Here is a 19,458-nt window from a genome sequence, read left to right as displayed (position 1 = left end):
AATTATTTGATTGATGCTTCTTGAATTAGACAAGCCGTTCATGGAAAGTGGAATAGGCGAAACAAGCCCTAAGCTCCTACGCACCTGAGCACCTGCGACATTGTATAACGTTAACTCCTAATATCTTTGTACAACTGTCACGAATTTTCCTAAGTTATGTAAATATATTGAGAGTGAGTACAACAAACTAAACAAGATAGCAACTTCATAGAATGCATTATTGGACTAAACTAATACAGCAACACCACGCAGGATAGTTTTCTTTACTGGCAAAATACAGAGAATAGTAATCTCAGATTGCTAAGCATGCCTGTCATTACGATCGTGTCACGTTCACCCCATGTTTTCTATCATACAAGTGTTTTTATGCAAGTGGTGTCTGAAACTATGTTGTTAGTATCTGTGGTAATTATATCGTTAATAAGAGAAACAATAATTAACAAAATGGATCCTGAGAATCATTTTGCCTTGGTAATCATCCAATAGGATTGAAATATATAATGAGTGCCACAATCTGATTACATAAAACATGGAAGATTGGACCATTATAGGCAAAATTTTGCTAATTAATACAACTATATAATACAAGAATTAGTACCTTCAGATCAGCCTCTGTAAAAAAGGTAAATAAAAAGAAAGATAATCGAAAATATCGTGCAATGACACTGAAAAGTTGGCCTTAATCAATTGCATACCAAACTTCAAGCTTGAACTGCTAATGACACTGAAAAGTTGGCCTTAATCAATTGCATACCGAACTTTAAGCTTGAACTGCTCATAGAGCGATATTTCTGTCCTACTAATGGGCTTAATGGCCAAAATGTCAATGAGCCAAGGGCCTCTCTGCAAATAACCACCTCGGCTTCATCTTTCTTCTCCAATGCTTGCCTAATACCTCCTGCTATCTGGCTTGCTGTGTAGAACTACTTCGCTTCTCTTCTGCTCTGTGATGGAAAAGTTTCGCTATGGAACGCCTCTCGCAATCCTGGAAACATAAAAAATTCTTAAACTAGAAAGAATAGTGCAAGAATGAAGATTGTCGAAATCTAAACAAATGTTTGAGATGTTACCTTGAACATGTTGAGGTAAAAGTGCTTCTCAGGATTCATCCTCCTAAGTTTCAAATAAGTATATGCAAAACTCAGCTGGTCTCGAGGAGTAAAACGGTCGACTTCATTGAACCATAGGCAAGAAAATAAGTTTGACATTGGTGTGTGCTCTCTGACAATGAAAGAACCTTCTGGAACATCTGCTCAGTAAGAGAAAGAGACGGTAAATCTGAGTGAAGCCGCTAATGTTAAATAACTGATAGAGATATTTATAGCTTGTGTGACTAAATATTACGAAGAGAACAAATAGTGCGGTAAGAGCCCATACAACTAGGAAGCAACTTGTTGGGATCAGAGGGGTCGAATCTCTTCAGTCCATCGGACTGGTAAAACTCAAACTGTTGATCGATAATTGTGTGATTGAATTTGTTCAGCTTCTTGTTTTGCAACACCTCCTCCCAAACACAGTGCCGATCATAGTGATTGGAAATAGCATACTCATGACCATGCCGCCAGAGGAAATACTCTAAAATAAGAATTGGATCACGTTGAAGTCGCAATTTGCTGTCTAGCCAGATTGAATACCTGAAACAGATCATGACCTCTACGTTGGAATCCAAGAGTGCAAAATAACAATAAGGCAAAAATTCTGTACAATTAACTAACAGGAGATAATACATGAGAATAAAACAATTTTGAACACATTACATGGATGCAGGAAGGAAAATTTAGTAAAACTGCATATGACGATATCTGACAGCTTCATTCTCACCTAGCAGAAGGGAAAAGCCGATGTGCCAAAAACTTGGGTATTTTCCCAACCCTCCGCATATCATCATAAGGTAGATTTTTAACCATTATAATCTTCCACAAACCAATGAACCCCATGTTGTCCATTTTTTGCCCTTCCGTTGCTAAAGTCTGCAATGTATTTTCGTCCAAAAACATAACAAAGCAAACATTTTTCCTTGATAGATGTGTGATCTGCAGAGATGTCAAAAACCACTTTTTTGTTTAAATGCTATTGTCAAGATAACTGAACAAGGTATCATGCACAAGTAGGTTTTATTAATTGCACCATATAAAATAGCTAAGTTGTTCAGAAACTTCACTTATGGAATAGATTTTTGCTGAATCTGAATATATATTCACATTATTGATTGGGGGGGGGGAGGGGATCTATAGAATGTGTATAAAATGGGAACAGTTTGCAGAACATAACGCAATCTAAAGAAAGTCGAAAAGTGGATACTCCGGTTAAATAATTCATCCGAAGATGCATACCGTTTTGCCAAATGGTGTTCTCAAGCGATCTGAATTACCAAAGATGCAAGAGGACACAACAATGTGGCAACTGCTCATGTATTTTCTATCATCTTCAGATATATCAAATCCAATACTTGAAGAACCATCAGGACCTTTAATAAAGCCACAATTTATCGTTTGGTCCTTGGCGTGATATGACTCCTTCCATTCTTGCAATGTCTGGTGGCCAGCGAATCGCGGCTCCCAATCTTCAGACCCGCTTGGCTTGTCTTCAAATTGTGTATATTGCAAGGAAAATCTAGCAAATTTCTTGTTCACTACAGGCTCTACGATTTGAGCTGTAGAGTTCAAGAATTTCATCTCACAAGTTGAACCTGATCAAATTAAGAAAAATAATTCAGGCAAATAATAAACGAACAAAGCATATAAATGCTAAATGCCTGATTATATGGCTTGCAACCAGCAAATTAATCTTTTAGAAATGACTGTAATGACATGTATCTTATCAAGAACTTACACAAGTGTTGATGCACCTTTCAGTTTTCTGAGTACAACAAGTTTCACAAAAAGCTAGATATAAACTAGTATGCTCTGATGATGTGACATGGATGTGGAAAGTTCACAATTCAAAGTTCATAATTAGTTGACTATACCTTCATTCGAATTGGATTGTGACATTATCATGTCCTGTGAATATAGTTTAAGAGACTATGGAATTTGATATTCTTCTGATTTTCAATATGAATGTTATCATCATAATGACTTAGGCCTGCTCTGGCAGGAAATTCAATGTTTTGAAAAACAAAAGAGAATGGGGAATAGGAGTTTTTGCAGTCTAAGAGTTCAACAATGGGGAATATCATCAACCAACCATATAATTTTGGTGATAGCGTTACAGGTGATGAAGGACACTACAACAAGATTCATAAAATCTAAGAAAGAACAACTATATCAAGGAGCAAATTACAGTGATAATAACAAACAAAAGGAGAAACCCATGAACAAAACCAAATGTTTCATACTAGGCACAAACATTAAGAGGGAAAAATTAGAACTTTGATTTTCTAATTAACAAGTACTAAAAGCAATCATAAAGTTGAGCAATCTAAGTAAACACACTGGAGAAAGAAATAAACCACTCACCAGAAATCTTGTGGTGTTTTGGCTTTCTTTTCGAACTCGACTTCTTCTCAGAACCGGAAACCTTCACACTATCACCACCCATATGCCCACCTTTCTTTCGAACGCTGCCACCGCCGCTGATCTTACTCGAAGCTTTCTCATTTGTATTATCCAAAAACACATCTTTCTCACTCCCACGCAAATCACCATGAATGGCATCACCACCACCACCACCACTATCATCATCATGATCATCTTGCACATCGATACCGTCGTCGTACTCATCATCCGGATCAACAACCTCTTTCACTCCATCATCCTTATCCAACTTCACACCATTCTTCAAGGAGGTTTCATACTCCTCCTTATACGAATCCAACTCCTTCCTCCCTCCTTCATTATACAATACCCCTTTATTCCCACCTCTCCCCTCCCCCTTCTTATCACCCTCCACAGTAACCGTCCCCGCACCACTCTCTCCGCTATCCAAAATCGGATCCTTTTTGGGCGCTTCGTCCTCGCTGTAGTCCTGATCTCGTCTCCGATCGTCTCCATCCCAATACCTCGAATCCCGCCCAATCCGACCCCCAACTCCGTGACCAAATTTGAGCTCCTTAGATCGATTCGATCGAAACTTAAACTCGAAACTCCCGCTCGATTCGTCCCCTGCTCCTACCGAAACCGGAAACAATCGCAATCAGATCGGATCGAGAAGGGGCCAGAAGGGAACGAACGATTCCAAGGTGAGATTTCGGAGGGTACCTTTGTCGCCGGAGAGGTGGCGGAGCGCGAGGAAGACGACGAAGAGGGCGAGCGCTAGGGTTACGGCGAGGGCGGCGGCGGAGGCGGAGGAGGAGGGGAGGAGGCGGTGGCGGTGGTGGTGGTGGTGGAGCTTCGCGGCGGAGCGGCGGATCCTCGAGGGCTTGTAGGGGATCCGGGGATCGGCCGGTCCGGTTTGGTCGAGGTGGCTCCGCAACCCGAACCGCTCCGAACCGGTTTGCCGGTGTTGAGCCATTCCAACATCTCTCTCTCTCTCTCTCTGCGTTGTTCGATTTGGAGAAAGGGAGAGTAGGGGCTCGATTTGTTGTTGCTTAAATAATAATGAAAAATAAAAATAAATTATATAATAATAGTAAATATATATTAATAAATTATAATAGGGTGGAAATTGAGACTAGAGTGGGGTTCCGAGGATTTTGGTGAGCAATCAGCTGAGATTTTATAGTCAGAGTCCAAACTCCAAAGTATTCGCTCTCTTAAATTATATTACATACATTGTGGTGATTAACCGCAAGAAAGAGTTTGCAAATTTTTGCGAAAAAGATTCTATAATGTGTTGATTTATATCATAATATATAATATTGTAATTGAATTGTACATATGATTTATATATAGATGGTGTAGTACGTGAGCTCATTAGCTGTTTCTTAAAAACTTGTAGAATAGGACTCGTAGGACTTCACCAGAAAAAAAAAAAGAAAAAAAAAAATCCACTATGGATCCCTTAAATTGTTGTCTTTATAACTTGTTAAACTATCAATATATATTATACAAAGGATTAAAAAAACTCTCCCCTACGTAGTTTAAAATGTTATATAATTTTATCAATATATTAATAAGAGATTTGACTTAAAGAATTTTGATTATTTTTCGGGACAGATTACTATTCAAATATAATAAAATGAATTAATACTTACAGAAAAAAAAAAAAATAGTAAGATAGAGAAGCAATACTATCTATACAGTTCTAAATTAGGTGCATATTTCATATCTCACTCATCCAAGTGTTCTTTATTTTTTTATTTGTACTACTTTTTTTTTTTTTTTTAACTAACAGCTTAAGAAATTTTTTAAATCCTATATAAATATATAAGGCGTATAATTTACACCTATCTAAAGATGTATATATATATATATAGACATATATATAGCATTTTCTTTAAAAAAATTGGCAAATGAATGCATGACTAATTAACGTGGTAGACAAGGAAAAGGCATTAATTATATCCTTATATCCTCATTAAGTACTATTTTCTAGTAGCCATGTAATATTTTTATCTCATTGAAGAGACAGCTTTAATAAAATTTTAAAGGTGAGGTAATGGGCTTTTGCTTGAAAGAGAAAAACTATATATGAAAAAGGTGACATTAGAGATTGTAATTAGAGGAGTTTCAATAATAATTGAGATAATTTGTTGCATTCTCATTGGCAGATTGCTTTGCTGACACACTGACTATCAGAGCAATAATCTCTCACTCTCTCTCTCTCTCTCTCTCTCTCTCTCTATTTGCTGATAGAAAGATTGTTGATCGAACCAACATTACTTAGAAAAGTGGGTGACACATCTCTGACCAAATATGAGATTCAGAGTTTAAATCTCACTTCACGCTAGAATAGATATATGAGTGGTGGCCTATAGATTTTTTAAATGTAGTAAAACGAACCATCAAGCCACAATGTGAATGGAAATTAAGGATTTGATAAAGTGAGTCAGAATGAGAGAAATTATTGTCTTTTTTCAGTGTATTTGTATTCTTTATTCATCGTACTTATTTTTTAACAGTTAACGTCTTAAAATCAAAATTCAATCCGATAGATACGATGTACACTATTAAAAGGGTTTGTAAAAAAAAAAAAAAGATATAGAAGTCTATTACTAAAGCATCGTATAGTCTTAACAATCCAAAATAGAAAAAGAACCACTTTTTGACTTATGAACAATAAGTTTTCAATATATATATAGAAAATATATTCAATGAATGAAAATACAATTTTAAAATTTTTATCATAGAGTGTTCAGTAATGTACTGTACAAATATACTGGTCCATCTAATGGATGCAAATAATCTCACCAGAAATGAAGGGAGGAAGGAGAAATTTTGTCACTTTTGTGTCATGTTAAGACCCAAATTTAAGGAGATGTGGTAGCTTGGAAGGTGCAAAGATTCTCACAGTGAGTGTGCATGGTAGCTGCGGTAGGTTTTGTGGAAGTCAAAAAAGCACTTAACGCGTGACAGTAAGATTTTTCAAACAGCAACATTAATATTTTAACCTTTTATTATATCCGAGTACTCTCTCTAAATAAAAATAGGAGCTAGGGATCATGTATAAGAAGATACGTGCTTGTACTCATGCATTTAACACCTTCCGAAAAGGCAAGATCATGGACCTTATGTACCCCTATAGATTCTATAATCTATACTAACTCGTAGGCACATGCGTGCGACCCGTGAGTTTGATTTTAGGGAGTTCGTGGTGCGTGAAGGGTCATAAAATAAGAGAAAAGCTTGTGGATAAAATGTTTATCTTTTACCCTTCTCTTTTTTTTTCCTTTTTTTTTTAAATTTTGTAAGTAGAGTTTGCAAGCATACTCTACAGTCTACATACATAGAGCTCACTCACTCAAAGAAATTTTATTTAAACTTTAAAGTTCTGAATTTTTTTATTTATTTTTCAGTTTATAGTAATATAGTATAATTGAATATCGCTAATTTTAAAAATTTTAAGTTTACGTTTGTTTGAAATAAATGCCAGTAGCTTTCATCGTTTGCCCAATATTTGGTTCTACTCCTTATTCTTTTTCTTTTTTTTTTTTAAGAGATAAATAATATGCTATCTGTTTTTTTTTTTTTTTTTTTATGTCCACAAAATTAAATAGAAATTATCGTGTGTTAAAGTGTCTAAGGCTAAATTGGCAACTCCGGTTAGAATTCACAGATGTTTTTTTTTTTTTAACAACAAACTTAATTTAAGCAACTAATAAAAATTTAAAAGGTTATTATGCACATTATTTATATGTAAAAAAAAAAAAAGGGAAAACTTCAAAAACCCTCCCTGTGGTTTCGTGCATTCTTACTTTGCTACCCTGTGGTTTAAAACGTATCAATTTGCCCCCCTGTGGTTTCATTTTTATCTTTTTGTTATCAATTTTATTATTATTTTTTTTTAAAATCAGTGACAAAGTTAAAATTAAAGGATACTAAAGTGACTATTCGATAAATATAGATGGTTATCTGAAGTTTTTTGTATATAATTTAACAAAATATTAACGAAAAAGCTTCCGAAAAGATAAAAATGAAACCACAGGGGGGTAAATTGATACGTTTTAAACCACAGGGTAGCAAAGTGAGAATGCACGAAACCACAGGGGGGGTTTTTGAAGTTTTCCCAAAAAAAAAAAGGAAAACGGTGGGAGAGTGAAGTGATTAACCATATGTATTCGGAAAATATCATCATCACGGCCCGCTATCTTAGTGGGCCTATGCTAAGCCCATTACATTCGACTGGACCCATCTCGGGGCCCCACTGGCCCAATAGGCCCAGAGCGTGTCAAACAAAAACAAAAACAAAAACACAAACTCGTCGGAGTTCGATCGTTCTCTTCTCTCTTCTCGGCGGTGTTGTTGCTGGGAAAAGGGAAAGGAAAGGGGAAGGAAAAGCGAAAAAAATTAAAAAAAAAATGGCGCAGAAGAGCAAAGAGCCGTGCAAAAAAGAGGCGTGCGATATCCAAGCTTGTCTCACCAAGAACAACTTCGATCCCCAAAGGTAAACAATCCAACACCCACCACCCTTAAAGTTGCTGCGATTTTTTCTTTTCTTTTTTTTTTTCTTTTTTTTTTTTTTCTCCAGCTAGAATTTGATGAATTAGATGTTGAAGGAGATGGATTCTTGATTCTTCCTGGGGTTCATCTCCCTGTTTGGGTTTGGGTTCCAATCGTTAGTGTTTCGAGTCAACTCGGATTGGGTCGGGATTGGTTTCGGTAGCTGATGCAATAAAATCACTTAATGATAATTGCCTAAATTACTATAGAAAATCTCTTGTAATCCTGACGCTGACGCTGACTTTCAAAAATCTATATTTTGCTCTTTTAAAATTTCAGAAATATTTTGTACGATGCTAATGGAGAGAGGGTAATAGAAAGGGCAAAATGATTAAATTTTCATTACTTCTTCTATAAAAAAAGTTAATTTTTTAAAATATTTTAGTCATTTTGGAAAGTATTTTCGATATAAATTATAAAAAATAAATTGAGTAGCGATGAAATTCTGACGAATTTAATATATTTTAGTCATTTTGGAAAGTATTTTCGATATAAATTATATAAAATAGATAGGGTGGCGATGAAATTCTAACGAAGGGGATGAAATATAACAACTTGAAATGTTAAACGAGTAAAATACAGATTTTTGAAAGTTACAAAGAAAAAGTAAAAAAAAATGAAGAAGGTATTTATAAGGGAGTTTTCTGTAATTTAGCTATGATAATTTTACTTAGCAGATTATGATTCCAAGTAGAGTTACTATATCTGGATTGTGGACTTCTGCATTTTGTTTCAGGTGCCTGAAAGTCATCGAGTTGCTGCAATCTTGTTGCGAGAAATGCGAGTACAAGTCCACACATTGTGCTTCGCTCTCCGGATTACTGAAAACCAGTTCAAAGTGACACTGCAAAATCTATCCTAGAGCCGCTTGATCATTTTCCAAGAGAAATTTTTTAAAGTAATAAGTTGCGAAATCTTATCACACTGCATGCCCGTTAGTTTATACATTTCTATTTTCGACCTTGCGATTGATAGTTGTTTGAAACATATCCTGCAGAATTAACAAGAATTTGATTTCATACATTATGGTAGCCTCCTTAACTGTTGGTTCTGTCAATTGGGTGTAGAAATATTTCTTTCTTCTATAGATTGTTCTATTTCTTTCATTTGTAAAGTTTTAAGTCCTCTTCTATCTGTTCCATCATTCGGTTCTTTTAGGGGGGGGAGAGTTTTTACGTCACAACTACTTGTGTTTCTTTTCTGAAAACTTGTTAATTGTGTTGTATCTAACTCAATCTGATTCGCTTGTACGAAAATGGGTTTTTCATTCTTCTAATCCACTTGTTTCTCAAGACCACAAGTAGTTGCATTTTTTTTAAAAAAACTTTTGTAGCAGAACTTAGTTTAGCTGTTTCATGGAATCCGTACCTGGAGGTGGGAGTTTTAGCAAAATGATATTGGAAAGACATAGTAATTTCATATAAATTGGGCTAAAACCTTGCAATTGTAGTGCTACAAAATACTTCTTAGTACTGTTTCTTATCAATCGAGTTAATGCGTCTTTTTTTTTTTCTGTAGGGTATGGTTAGGGCATAAATCATTGCAGCAATGCCCAGCCCAACACACAGCTTAAGCAGTTCCAGTAGATGGTTCTTCTCCTCGTTTTTTTTGGTTTACTCTTGCTGTTATTAACAGGATCAGTCTCTTCTTTGAGAAGTTTCTGATGCATTCAACTTCTTCTCCCCTCCCCGACGCGCTTGTATGTGTAGCATGGTTTGCAAATTTTCTTAACACATAATTGAAATGTTTGAAACATTGTATATATCTTTACAGCGTACAGACAAAGATGTACAATGCACTTTGAGATTGATCCACTACTGTATGAACAACTATAATTCTATATCTTACTCTTATGCTTATTTGGTAACTTCTTAATACAATGCTTTGGAGACAGCAAGGGAAAAGCAATCGCCTCCGTGGTGTAGCTTTCATGCCAGTAAAGCTCTTCGACAGTATACAAAATGTGTGTTGCAAAAGAATAAGCATCTATCTTCAGATGTCTTATTTTAGTCGGGAAGCATTGTTGGTTAGTTGGTGAATATATAGAATATTTTTGGTTAGCTTGTATTTGGTGTGCTCAACTGGTTAACAATGTCAATGTGATATCAAAGTTTATTGTTTCTTGCACCGATAATGTAGCTTAAAAATTGTTCAAAATCAGAGAGGTTAAATTTAAGATGGCTGTGATATGTTTGTTTAGATTGAAGCACCACTAATGGGGAGAGAACTAGTTGGCGGATCTAGCGATCTGCTTATGTATTAGTAACTGATCACAATTCAATAATATCTGACCCATGTCATTGCCGCTTTTTTTATTAATAGGTCCAATGTAATGAGCTAACAAAACAAAAAACACTGTTATAACTCCAACCAGGCATATGTAACAGCCACACAAAGCAACAAGATTTGCTTTTGAAATGAAACTGGTGGTTAGATGTCCTTCTCATGGGTTGTCCTAGTTGCTTAGTACACAAATCAAATGCCAATCCCACCGCCAAGGACAAAAAGTAAAGGTAGGCGGGCACCATTAAGGCATAGGTCAAACGAGAAATTAGTGTGTTCGCATTTGAAAATTGGATGATCGGATTGAACGTATGTGATGAGATGAAGGGCAGACGGTAGAGCGGGGCACGATGCACCGCGCTCAGGCAATAGTTTCTCTAGGGCAATCCAGAATGTTCTCTTCCCACAAGTGATCAAGTGTTATTGTCATGCATTATCATCATGAAACAGTGAAGATGAGCAAATATGGTAGCAGATATTGGAGTTGATATGAATCTAAATATAGGCAAGTAATAATTACAATTGCACATGCTTAATTTAATGCCATGATCAGTTTCACATCACATACAATTATAGCAAAAGTAATGCAAGTCTAACTATAGTATCTTACACAATTGTTTTGCCCATAGAGATGTATGGTTTTGCAAATCTGTTGATTGCCACTTTTAATTCCAATATATCTCTCTTGTATTCAAACTCCATCCATGAACACAATTTATCAACTATCCATTTTTTTGCTGTGGCATCCCTGTGTGTACTTCTATATCTTACGGAGTTTATTATACTTACAATGGTGGCAACTCTTTGTGTGTGATCTCTCTCTGATCAACTTAACAATGTGAAGTGTTTCTGGCAGAACTCGCTTTCTGGATCAAGAAGAGCTTCTTCAGCACCTTCAGTATCAGCAGCAAGCTCGGCCTTCTATGATGAATTATGCTACCGCTCTTCGACGCGCTCCACTCGCACCGATCAACCGTCGTCGCGACCGACTCGTCCGAATTGGCTTTCGAATCCTTCTCCGATCCCATCTCGCGGGACACCCGGATGAGCTCTTCGTTGAAATCCTCCCACAGCATGTCCATCTTCTCCTCGTCGACGATAAGCCGCCCGGAACTGCAAACCGCGAGGTTGTTTGTATCCGGCTCGGGATCTCTTTTCGCCTCTTCTTTAAATGAGCAGCTTCTGCGGACGGGGTTATCGGCGGTAGGGGAGGATGTGAACCATACGGGAGAGGCGGCGTAGTGAGGGAAGGGGAGACGGGGAAGAGAATCTTGGTCTGTTTGAATGGTGGGGAAGCTAAAATCATCCATTCTTCGGTTTCTCGCTCTTTTTCTATCTCTCCAGAATGGAATTGGGCACACTAATTATGAGGGAAGGGATAATGTGCTAGAGAAAATAAGTGGGCCTCTGTGAACTTAATCCCTTGTTGTGTCATGGTGATCCCTTTCATGGGGGTTGGAACATCTTTCTCATCCACCGCCGGATCGAACGGTCCAGAGACAGAGAGAGAGAGAGAGAGAGGGGGGGGGGGGGAAAGAGGAGTGGTTTTTGGAGGGACCCGCGAAGAAATGAGCCGTTGGACAATGAAAGCAACAAGACCAAATAAGTGGAAGGAAAAAGGGTGATTAAATGGTGTTGGTGTTCAAATGTTTGAAGGGGTACACCACTCAACCTTATTATTCCCAGCAAAAGCCGAAGTGTTAGGCCACACTGAGAACATAAAGGTATGATTTTTGAGTCCCTTTTTGTTGCTTAGCTTTTATTAATAGGTTAGTGGGAGTAAGACAACTCTTACACCCATTAATCGCGCTTTTCTTTTCTTTTGCCTACCTAACATTACTTTAACTCCGCGGTCTTGAGAATTATTTCAATGTTAGCAAGTAATCTCCAATTGAGAATATTATGTGACAAAGCATGATTAAAAGCGGAGAGCTGGAATTTATCATTTGAGCTATCGCGCATTTTGGATGGTGGAGTGGTATGTTTCGCATGACCTTTCGGCTCGAGACGGCCATAATGGCTATTTTCACCCCTTTTAGCAATCAACTAAGAATACCTTGAGAACATTAATTAATTATCCTTTTCTTTCTTTCGTTTTTCCAACTTATGTTTTGCTGCTGTGTCCCCTCCATTGTAGGAGGAGAAAAAGTGAAACCAAAACACTCATTCATCTTCTCGGCCCTCTTAAATAAAAACTATCTGGGGGGTTTATTCAGTTGGGATTGTGTAAGCAGCTCGCACAATTACTAACCTCTTATATATATATATATATATATATTTTAAAAGAGAAAGAACTGTAGTATGCTTTTCGTTTCGTTCATTAAAAAGATAGACTAAATTATACCAGTGGAGCAACAAGGCTCCAGATGGAAAAATGAGAGAGGGAGGAGAAAAAGAAATGAAACAACACAAAGAATAAGAGAAAGAGACAGAAAAAGAATACCGACAAAAGTAAGAAGCGGCCAAATTACTGGCTGGAGTGTCTAGAAGCTAGTAAGTTATTCCAGTGGCTCGTCATTTGTGCCATCCCAAGCGCTATCAGCGGATCGGTATTGTTGTTTCTGGATACCAAATTAGTTCTTATACTCTAAATCACCTACTAACAAGCCGCCAACTTTTCTGTCTGAGGGTTAGCATTCTCCTTCTGCCTTTCCTACACCATCGTAATGTCCTAGCCGACGTGCAAGTCAGACATTCCACCTAGTGGAATCAGGTATAAACACACCCTGTCTGCATAGAGTATACAGTTCGGGTCCCCACGGAGGCTCCGCCGAGTGCTATAACCTCGTACACTGTTGTTGTTCTTGTGAGTTATTCCTGGCGGTTATGACACTACCTGCTATAAAACAACCCTTTTTTTGACTTTTGAAATGTTAAAAGCAAGGCAACTGATCTGATGAGCAGGAAAGTTCTCTCCGACCATTTTCAAACGAATCCTCAGAGAGTCATTTACCCGCTATAAACACTAGCAATTCAAGTTCAATGTGGCCTCAAATAACAAGTTAGGGACACTTTTCTTCTTCTTCTTCTTCTTCTTCTTTCTTCTTCTTCTTCTTTTCGTGTAGGAATGTTTATGGTTCTGAGATAACTTATTCGTGAACAGACTCCGTTCATTTCTGCGTCGAAAAATCTCAACACTTATCACTAAACAGTTCCTTGAAAGAACCTTTTTTTTCTGGAAACTTGGCTATCAATTAGATTGATCCCGTCCCGCCGTGACGAGAGGAATATTTGTTGATAAAATTCCAACATCACCATCAAATCCTATGTAGATAGTTTGTGCTGGGGTCAATCATCACATTTAGGAAATTAGAGACCCGCGTGACAAAAGTCTATGATCAACATACTTTTGCCGTAGGATCAACACTTGTTCATACATATCCAAGACAGAAAAGGTGTTTCTGCCATTTTCTAAATAAATTAACCAAAAATCAACCCACCTTAGATAACACACACACACACACACACACAAACACACACGCCACAAAATTTAACAGATCTAGAAGTCAAAACTTCTATTGGAAGTGCTGTGTAACACATAGACTTTAACTGGAAAATGAACAAACAAAAAAAAGAAACGAAAACACCTAGAAGAAACAGAGTCCTTGCAAGCCCGATTGACGCTGACTAAGCGGCTAGCTCAAATTACAACAAGAACAAATCTTGACCATCTATCAGAGGAAAGAAATAACCTTTTGAGAATAGCTCAATGAATTACCGAGCTGAGAGAAGAAACGCGGGGAGTGTTTAAAGGGTAAGATCTTTTGGATCCTCGATGATCTTCGCAAGAGTTTGCAGAAATGCAGCAAGATCAGCCCCATAAATTACGCGGTGATCGGCAGTTACATTCACCTGGAGGTATTCACACCCGAGACGCATGAGAATTAGCAAATTTAGAGCATTTGATAACTTAAAATATTTGATGGAAAATAGCCAAAAATTTTAGTGTTTCCGTGAAGAAGTACCTGCATCTGATTCTTCATACCAATCCTGCCATCCTTAGTAGCAACAACAGTTGGCTGTGATGCACCGACGGCCATGATGGCTCCCTGAAGAGAAGTTTAACAAAGTCACAACATGGGATTATGTTAAGTTTTTAAGTTTGACAAACTGATATGATGAAGGATTAGGTGTTTCGACAAATTATACTCACAGTTCCAGGAGGTAGAATAGCATCAAATCGGTCGACACCAAACATTCCAAGGTTTGAGAGAGTGAACGTGCCTGGAAGATTTAACATGCAAATTCTATGAAGTGAAATGAAATAAATTGTATGTAGTTAGGAAAGAACTGCTAGTTGCTACATCCCCCCTTTTTTTTTTGACTTTGTTGCACTATAATAACACATTAAGTAGGCAATTATCAGGACTAGTCTCAACTCTCCAGAAGTTTTATATGCAAACAAGGCAGTTCAACTGACAAGACTATTAGAGGGAAAGATAACTTTCAACTCTCCAGAAGTAGCCTTATGGAACACATCTTAGGCTGTTAGAAACTTAGAATGCCTAGAAAGGGCTAATTATAACAGTCATATAGCTGAGAGACAAAGGGATTTGAAAATAAGTAAACATATGGCACACTGAGCAAGAAATAAGCATTGCAAAATGACATTCAACATCGAGAATGGCTGCAAATATCACCCCTGAATAGGAAAAAAGTCTTTTGAGATAGTATTGGAAAGCGGAAGAGTTACAAATTACCCTTTTTGCCAGATCTTATAATACTCTAGTAAGCAAATGTAGTATGGATAGTATGACATACAATTTACAAATCACCTTAATATGACTTCCCTATATACCACTTCAACAACCTCTAAAACTTATGCAATAGTCACATTGATAAAATGTAAAGGTACATTGACTGTAAACAGAGTTATCTGACATAGTGAACTCAGCCAAGACAGGGCTCAAGGATTATCTAGAGGTAGTTTCTGAAGTCCTAGAAAGATGACTAACAAAAGGGTTAAGTCTAAAAATACACCATTTAATGCCTTTCGGACCTTCAAATACCAAATGTAAGACACAGCTTGTCTTCAAAGAATAATAGAAATGTGAGCAAGAGCTATAAACTGTATGAATCATTGATCATACTGAGCAACTTATTACATAGTGCGGTATTGATATTCATCAAGAAACTACAATGCTAACTAAAAGGCACTGCAACATGCAGGAGATTGACAAATATTCAAGAATAGAATATAACAAATACTCAGAAATAGAACTTATTCTGGGGCAGAAGCTTAGTGAAGAAATATAGCTTATTAATATTCCAAACAATTTAATTCAGCGTTGTTCTTAAATTTTGTGAAGATTTATGAACAGTACCAGTGTTGTACTCATGAGGTTGCAGCTGCTTAGCGCGGGCCTTATCAACTAATTCCTTCCATTTCCTCGACAGCGAGTAAATGTCAACCTGCATATTGGAGGTTCTCCAATCAGAATAGCATTCAAAACAAAAATCTCCCAGTGACAATAACAAACTAATAGCAATTATGGCAAAGGCAAAATTTTAACCTTATCGGCATCCTGAAGAACAGGAGTGATCAACCCTCCATCCATGGCCACAGCAACAGCAATGTTGATGCTGCTATTGTAGGTAAAGCTCTTCCCATCTCTACAGCTGGAATTAACCACCCGGTGCGGGTGCTGCGCCAACGCCATTGCAGTGGCCTTAGCCAACAACGCAGTCATAGTAACCCCCTTCGACTTAATCTGATACGAATCATACATACCACAACAAACTTAACTTTAACATTTCGATATATTTAACCAAAATACTGTTCTTTTGACTCTATTTCAAGCGGGAAAGCGAAAGAGGGACCCTTACTGTTTTGTAGAGCGCATCAAGGGCATCAGTGGTAATGGTGTACCCGACTCGGAAGGTTGGGACAGCGAGGCTCTCCACCATGTTCCTACTCACTGCGCCCTGCATTGTAGTGAACGGCACCACCGAGCCCAATTCAACGGCTGGCAAAGCCGAAGGAGCCGGCTTGGGGCTGCGGCGGCCGTTGTTGGAGCTGCCGCGGCAGCAGCTTCCACGTCCTTAGCAACAATTCGTCCCATTGGTCCGGTTCCCGCGACGGATCCGAGCTCCACCTTGAGATCCTTGGCGAGCTTCTTCGCAAATGGCGTGGCCACGACTCTCCGCCCGCCTTCAGCCGCGGGGTGAGTCGAAGAAGAAGCCGACACCGGCGACGGAGCTGCAGGTGACGGAGGGGGAGGCGATGCTAGGGCTTCGGTAGCTGGGGGAGGGGGCGGAGATCGACGCGGAGGAGGCGATGGACTCCATGGATGGAAGGTTGAGGGATCGGAAGAGGAGGAGGAGGAGGACGATGCGGCGGCTTTGGACTTGGCGAGGGGGATCTCGTCCTCGGACTCGGCGAGGAGGGCGATGGCGGAGCCGACGGGCGCGACGGAGCCCTCGTCGACGATGATGGCGGCGAGGTAGCCGTCGTAGAAGGTCTCGACGTCCATGTCGGCCTTGTCGGACTCGACGACGACGACGCTGTCGCCCTTGGAGAGCTTGTCGCCCTCCGCCCTCGTCCACGACACGATCTTCCCCTCCGTCATCGTCGAGCTCAGCGCCGGCATGAAGATCTCCCGGATCTTCGCCTCCACCCTCCCCCGCCCCCGGCCCCGCCCCATCACCCCCGCCGCCGCCGAGGGCTCGGAGGAGCGGCGGAGGGAGGGAAAGGAGGGTAGGAAAGAGGAGCGGAGCTGGAGCTGGGACAGCGTAGCCATGGCGATGATGATGATAATGATGATGACGATGCTTCTTCTTCGTCTTCTTCCTCAATTGGACAATGGAGAGGAGGAGAAAGCATTAAAGAGTGATACGTGCTCGCGCTCGCCTCGGACTCATCGTAAGAGGGGGCGGAGCTCCCGAGAGTGCTCGCTCCGTGGTTTCTCCCCCAGGGCACTGGGCGAATTATTTGGGTGGACCGATTTCTGTAGACCGATCCTATAGAGAAGAACCTGCTGTGCTTTTTAGTTTAACTGGGTAAAGTTCACGGTCGATGTGGTAGACCAGGTCCGAGAAAGCAAGCGACACGCGTCGAAGTCTGGTTGGCCACCCACCAAATCATCGAGCCCAATCTAATACGGCGCGAACTCAACCTGCCCGGCCTGATCCCATCGGGCTCGGGTTACACAAGGTTTTGCGGAATCGAACCGTTATGACTAGGTCAATTCTTGTGAAGTAATAACTTGTTAGCTATCAATTAGTTCGGTTTAGATAAATAAAACGCCCTAATAAATCATTTCTTCATTCTAACCCGACATCTTATTTTCTCATTAATTTTATTATTATGATATAGTTAGTTAGTTAAAAAAACTTATTTTAAGTGAGATGTATTATGATAAGGACAGAGTCTTTAGCAAGTAAATTGAAGTCCCGCTCTTCATCTAATTAAGTTGAACTCGCCACCCACTATAACATTTGGCACTTTGAAATTGTCACGGACTTAGGAAATGGAACTCACCTAATTCCAAGATATATAAGAAACTTTACCATTCTCTAAATTTTGCCATTTAATCCATACTCTCTCTAAAGAACAATTAACTTAATTTCTAGGAGCTCAAAGGAGTTAAAGTAGGATGCCCTACTCCATCAAATAGACTACCAACCAAGTTCTTTTTCATTGTTATTTTATTATTTTTTCTATGTGATAGATTAGGGAACACTATACCTCTCTTCTTTCTTTTTTTTGGGTATGTTACTTGCGTGTACATCCCACCTCACCTAAATCTAATTTGTTTCCTAACTACAAAAAAAATCTCCAAGTATCAATTCGAGGGTACAAATTAAGAGTAGAGTTCCAAAAAGTAAACTTACATTTTACTTGAGCCTTCATAACCCAACACACACACCCAATATACACGCCTTCTATACTCTTCCACATAAGTATAATTTGGTGCTACGTACATTTGAGAAAGGAGAAGCACTTAGGTGAAAAGTCCACTTCTGAGAATCAGAAAAAATGACTTACTTTTCCTTCACACATGCAACTAGCATTTTACCGGTATGTCTTTGAAGTAGAAGCAAAGAAAACCCAATCCCCCCATCACCGTCGATCCCATATCATATACCCCCCCTCCACCGTTTAATTCTCCGCCCCACGGAACTCGTCTTCGAACTCAATGGAGCGCGCCGAGGTCGACACAACCCGCCCCTTCCGCTCCGTCAAGGAGGCCGTCGCAGTGTTCGGCGAGCGCTTCCTCGTCGGCGATGCCGCCTCGTCCTCTTGTCACAAACCCAACTCGAATGCCAAGCTCGGCGTTTCACCTCCGAAGCCGCCCATGTACTCCGCTGCCTCCTCTCCGCGCTCCTACTCCTCTTCGGCCGCTCAACTTAATCAAGAAGCAAATAGAGAATATGACGAGCACGAACCTGAAGATGAAGCCGAACCTGAACCCGTCATTCTGAGCTCGCTGAAGAAGCTGGAGGCGGAGCTCGCGGAGACGAAGCAAGACGTGGTGCTTCTGAAGAAGAGAGAGTCGGAGATGGATCTTGCCGTGGCGAGCCTCAACGCGCAACTGCACAAGAGCTTGTCAAAACTGGCAGAGATTGATGCAGCGAAAGCCGCGGAGAGCAGCACAGAGATAGAAGAAGGGCCCTACAAGATTCGGAGCAATCGGTGGGGCGAGAAGAATGAGGAGATGCGTATGAGCTTTGAATACTTGCCTTCTTTAGCGCAGGCGCTGAGGTTGGGGGAGGTGGAAGACGACTTCGGCGCGAGGAGGAAGAGGAAGGCCCAGAAGGAGGAGAAGAAGAAGAAGAAGAAGCCTATTGTTCCTCTTATCGGAGATTTGTTGTTCTTTAGGAGGAAGAGCTCAGGGGGAGATGATGAGAACCATTTTCTCTACGCGCAGTCGTTTTTGTGAGGATTGAGTGAAATGGGTACTGTTTAATTGATTTGTGTTGAAGTGCATGGTGAGCTTAATTTTGTTAACGTGTGCATTGAACGTATGCATGTACGCATGCTTAGTTACTTGGCAAGGGAGGAGTACGTACCTTGTTAAACTGTTTGAAGTTTGAAATAATAATTTGCTTTTTCACTTTGTTAATTAATTGTCCTTTGTTCCTGTGATAATGTTAATTTGTTGTGTATATTTTGACAAGGAAATTAATCAAAATA

At 39.4% G+C, this 19,458-nt stretch overlaps 5 protein-coding genes across 6 annotated transcripts; 2 read left to right on the top strand and 3 right to left on the bottom strand.

The window, feature by feature from the left end:
• On the bottom strand, positions 450 to 4,513 carry LOC109723259. Of its 2 annotated transcripts, none has more exons than XM_020251573.1 (7): positions 4,200 to 4,513; positions 3,459 to 4,103; positions 2,334 to 2,689; positions 1,822 to 2,033; positions 1,378 to 1,634; positions 1,071 to 1,249; positions 450 to 985 (listed from the first exon to the last, which is right to left on the bottom strand). In XM_020251573.1, exons 1-7 carry the CDS (start codon positions 4,450 to 4,452, stop codon positions 902 to 904), a joined length of 1,986 nt encoding a protein of 661 aa, XP_020107162.1. In that variant the 5' UTR covers positions 4,453 to 4,513; the 3' UTR covers positions 450 to 901. The 2 variants fall into 2 exon arrangements, with proteins under 2 accessions (XP_020107162.1, XP_020107161.1); XM_020251572.1 differs by having other exon boundaries at positions 3,459 to 4,109; positions 4,200 to 4,512.
• Positions 7,806 to 9,914, top strand: LOC109723068 (cx9C motif-containing protein 4, mitochondrial). The gene is made up of 3 exons (XM_020251278.1): positions 7,806 to 7,983; positions 8,776 to 8,937; positions 9,558 to 9,914. Exons 1-2 carry the CDS (start codon positions 7,898 to 7,900, stop codon positions 8,879 to 8,881), a joined length of 192 nt encoding a protein of 63 aa, XP_020106867.1. The 5' UTR covers positions 7,806 to 7,897; the 3' UTR covers positions 8,882 to 8,937; positions 9,558 to 9,914.
• On the bottom strand, positions 10,833 to 11,761 carry LOC109723067. Its single transcript, XM_020251277.1, has one exon. The coding sequence runs from the start codon at positions 11,630 to 11,632 to the stop codon at positions 11,153 to 11,155; it is 480 nt and encodes a 159-aa protein (XP_020106866.1). The 5' UTR covers positions 11,633 to 11,761; the 3' UTR covers positions 10,833 to 11,152.
• LOC109723066 (dihydrolipoyllysine-residue acetyltransferase component 5 of pyruvate dehydrogenase complex, chloroplastic-like) lies at positions 13,658 to 17,266 on the bottom strand. Its single transcript, XM_020251276.1, is given in 7 exon segments — positions 13,658 to 14,174; positions 14,288 to 14,371; positions 14,476 to 14,546; positions 15,647 to 15,734; positions 15,836 to 16,033; positions 16,149 to 16,312; positions 16,315 to 17,266. Coding segments are annotated over 7 exon segments (1,458 nt in total). The 5' UTR covers positions 17,063 to 17,266; the 3' UTR covers positions 13,658 to 14,069.
• On the top strand, positions 17,767 to 19,391 carry LOC109723424 (WEB family protein At3g51220). Its single transcript, XM_020251781.1, has one exon. It carries the CDS (start codon positions 18,461 to 18,463, stop codon positions 19,202 to 19,204), a length of 744 nt encoding a protein of 247 aa, XP_020107370.1. The 5' UTR covers positions 17,767 to 18,460; the 3' UTR covers positions 19,205 to 19,391.

This window comes from Ananas comosus, linkage group 17 (genome assembly GCF_001540865.1).
Source record: "Ananas comosus cultivar F153 linkage group 17, ASM154086v1, whole genome shotgun sequence".
Lineage (NCBI taxonomy): Eukaryota > Viridiplantae > Streptophyta > Magnoliopsida > Poales > Bromeliaceae > Ananas > Ananas comosus.
This window is presented reverse-complemented; position numbering and strand designations above follow the sequence as displayed.

Excerpts from the sequence above, each read along its gene's own strand:
- LOC109723067 (XM_020251277.1), bottom strand. The coding sequence starts at position 11,632 with ATGGATGATTTTAGCTTCCCCACCATTCAAACAGACCAAGATTCTCTT.
- LOC109723259 (XM_020251572.1), bottom strand. The coding sequence starts at position 4,452 with ATGGCTCAACACCGGCAAACCGGTTCGGAGCGGTTCGGGTTGCGGAGC. Across the intron at positions 2,690-3,458 it reads AAAACACCACAAGATTTCTG|GTTCAACTTGTGAGATGAAA; the intron begins GTGAGTGGTTTA and ends TAATTTGATCAG. Across the intron at positions 2,034-2,333 it reads GAACACCATTTGGCAAAACG|ATCACACATCTATCAAGGAA; the intron begins GTATGCATCTTC and ends ACATCTCTGCAG.
- LOC109723424 (XM_020251781.1), top strand. The coding sequence starts at position 18,461 with ATGGAGCGCGCCGAGGTCGACACAACCCGCCCCTTCCGCTCCGTCAAG.
- LOC109723068 (XM_020251278.1), top strand. The coding sequence starts at position 7,898 with ATGGCGCAGAAGAGCAAAGAGCCGTGCAAAAAAGAGGCGTGCGATATC. Across the intron at positions 7,984-8,775 it reads AACAACTTCGATCCCCAAAG|GTGCCTGAAAGTCATCGAGT; the intron begins GTAAACAATCCA and ends ATTTTGTTTCAG.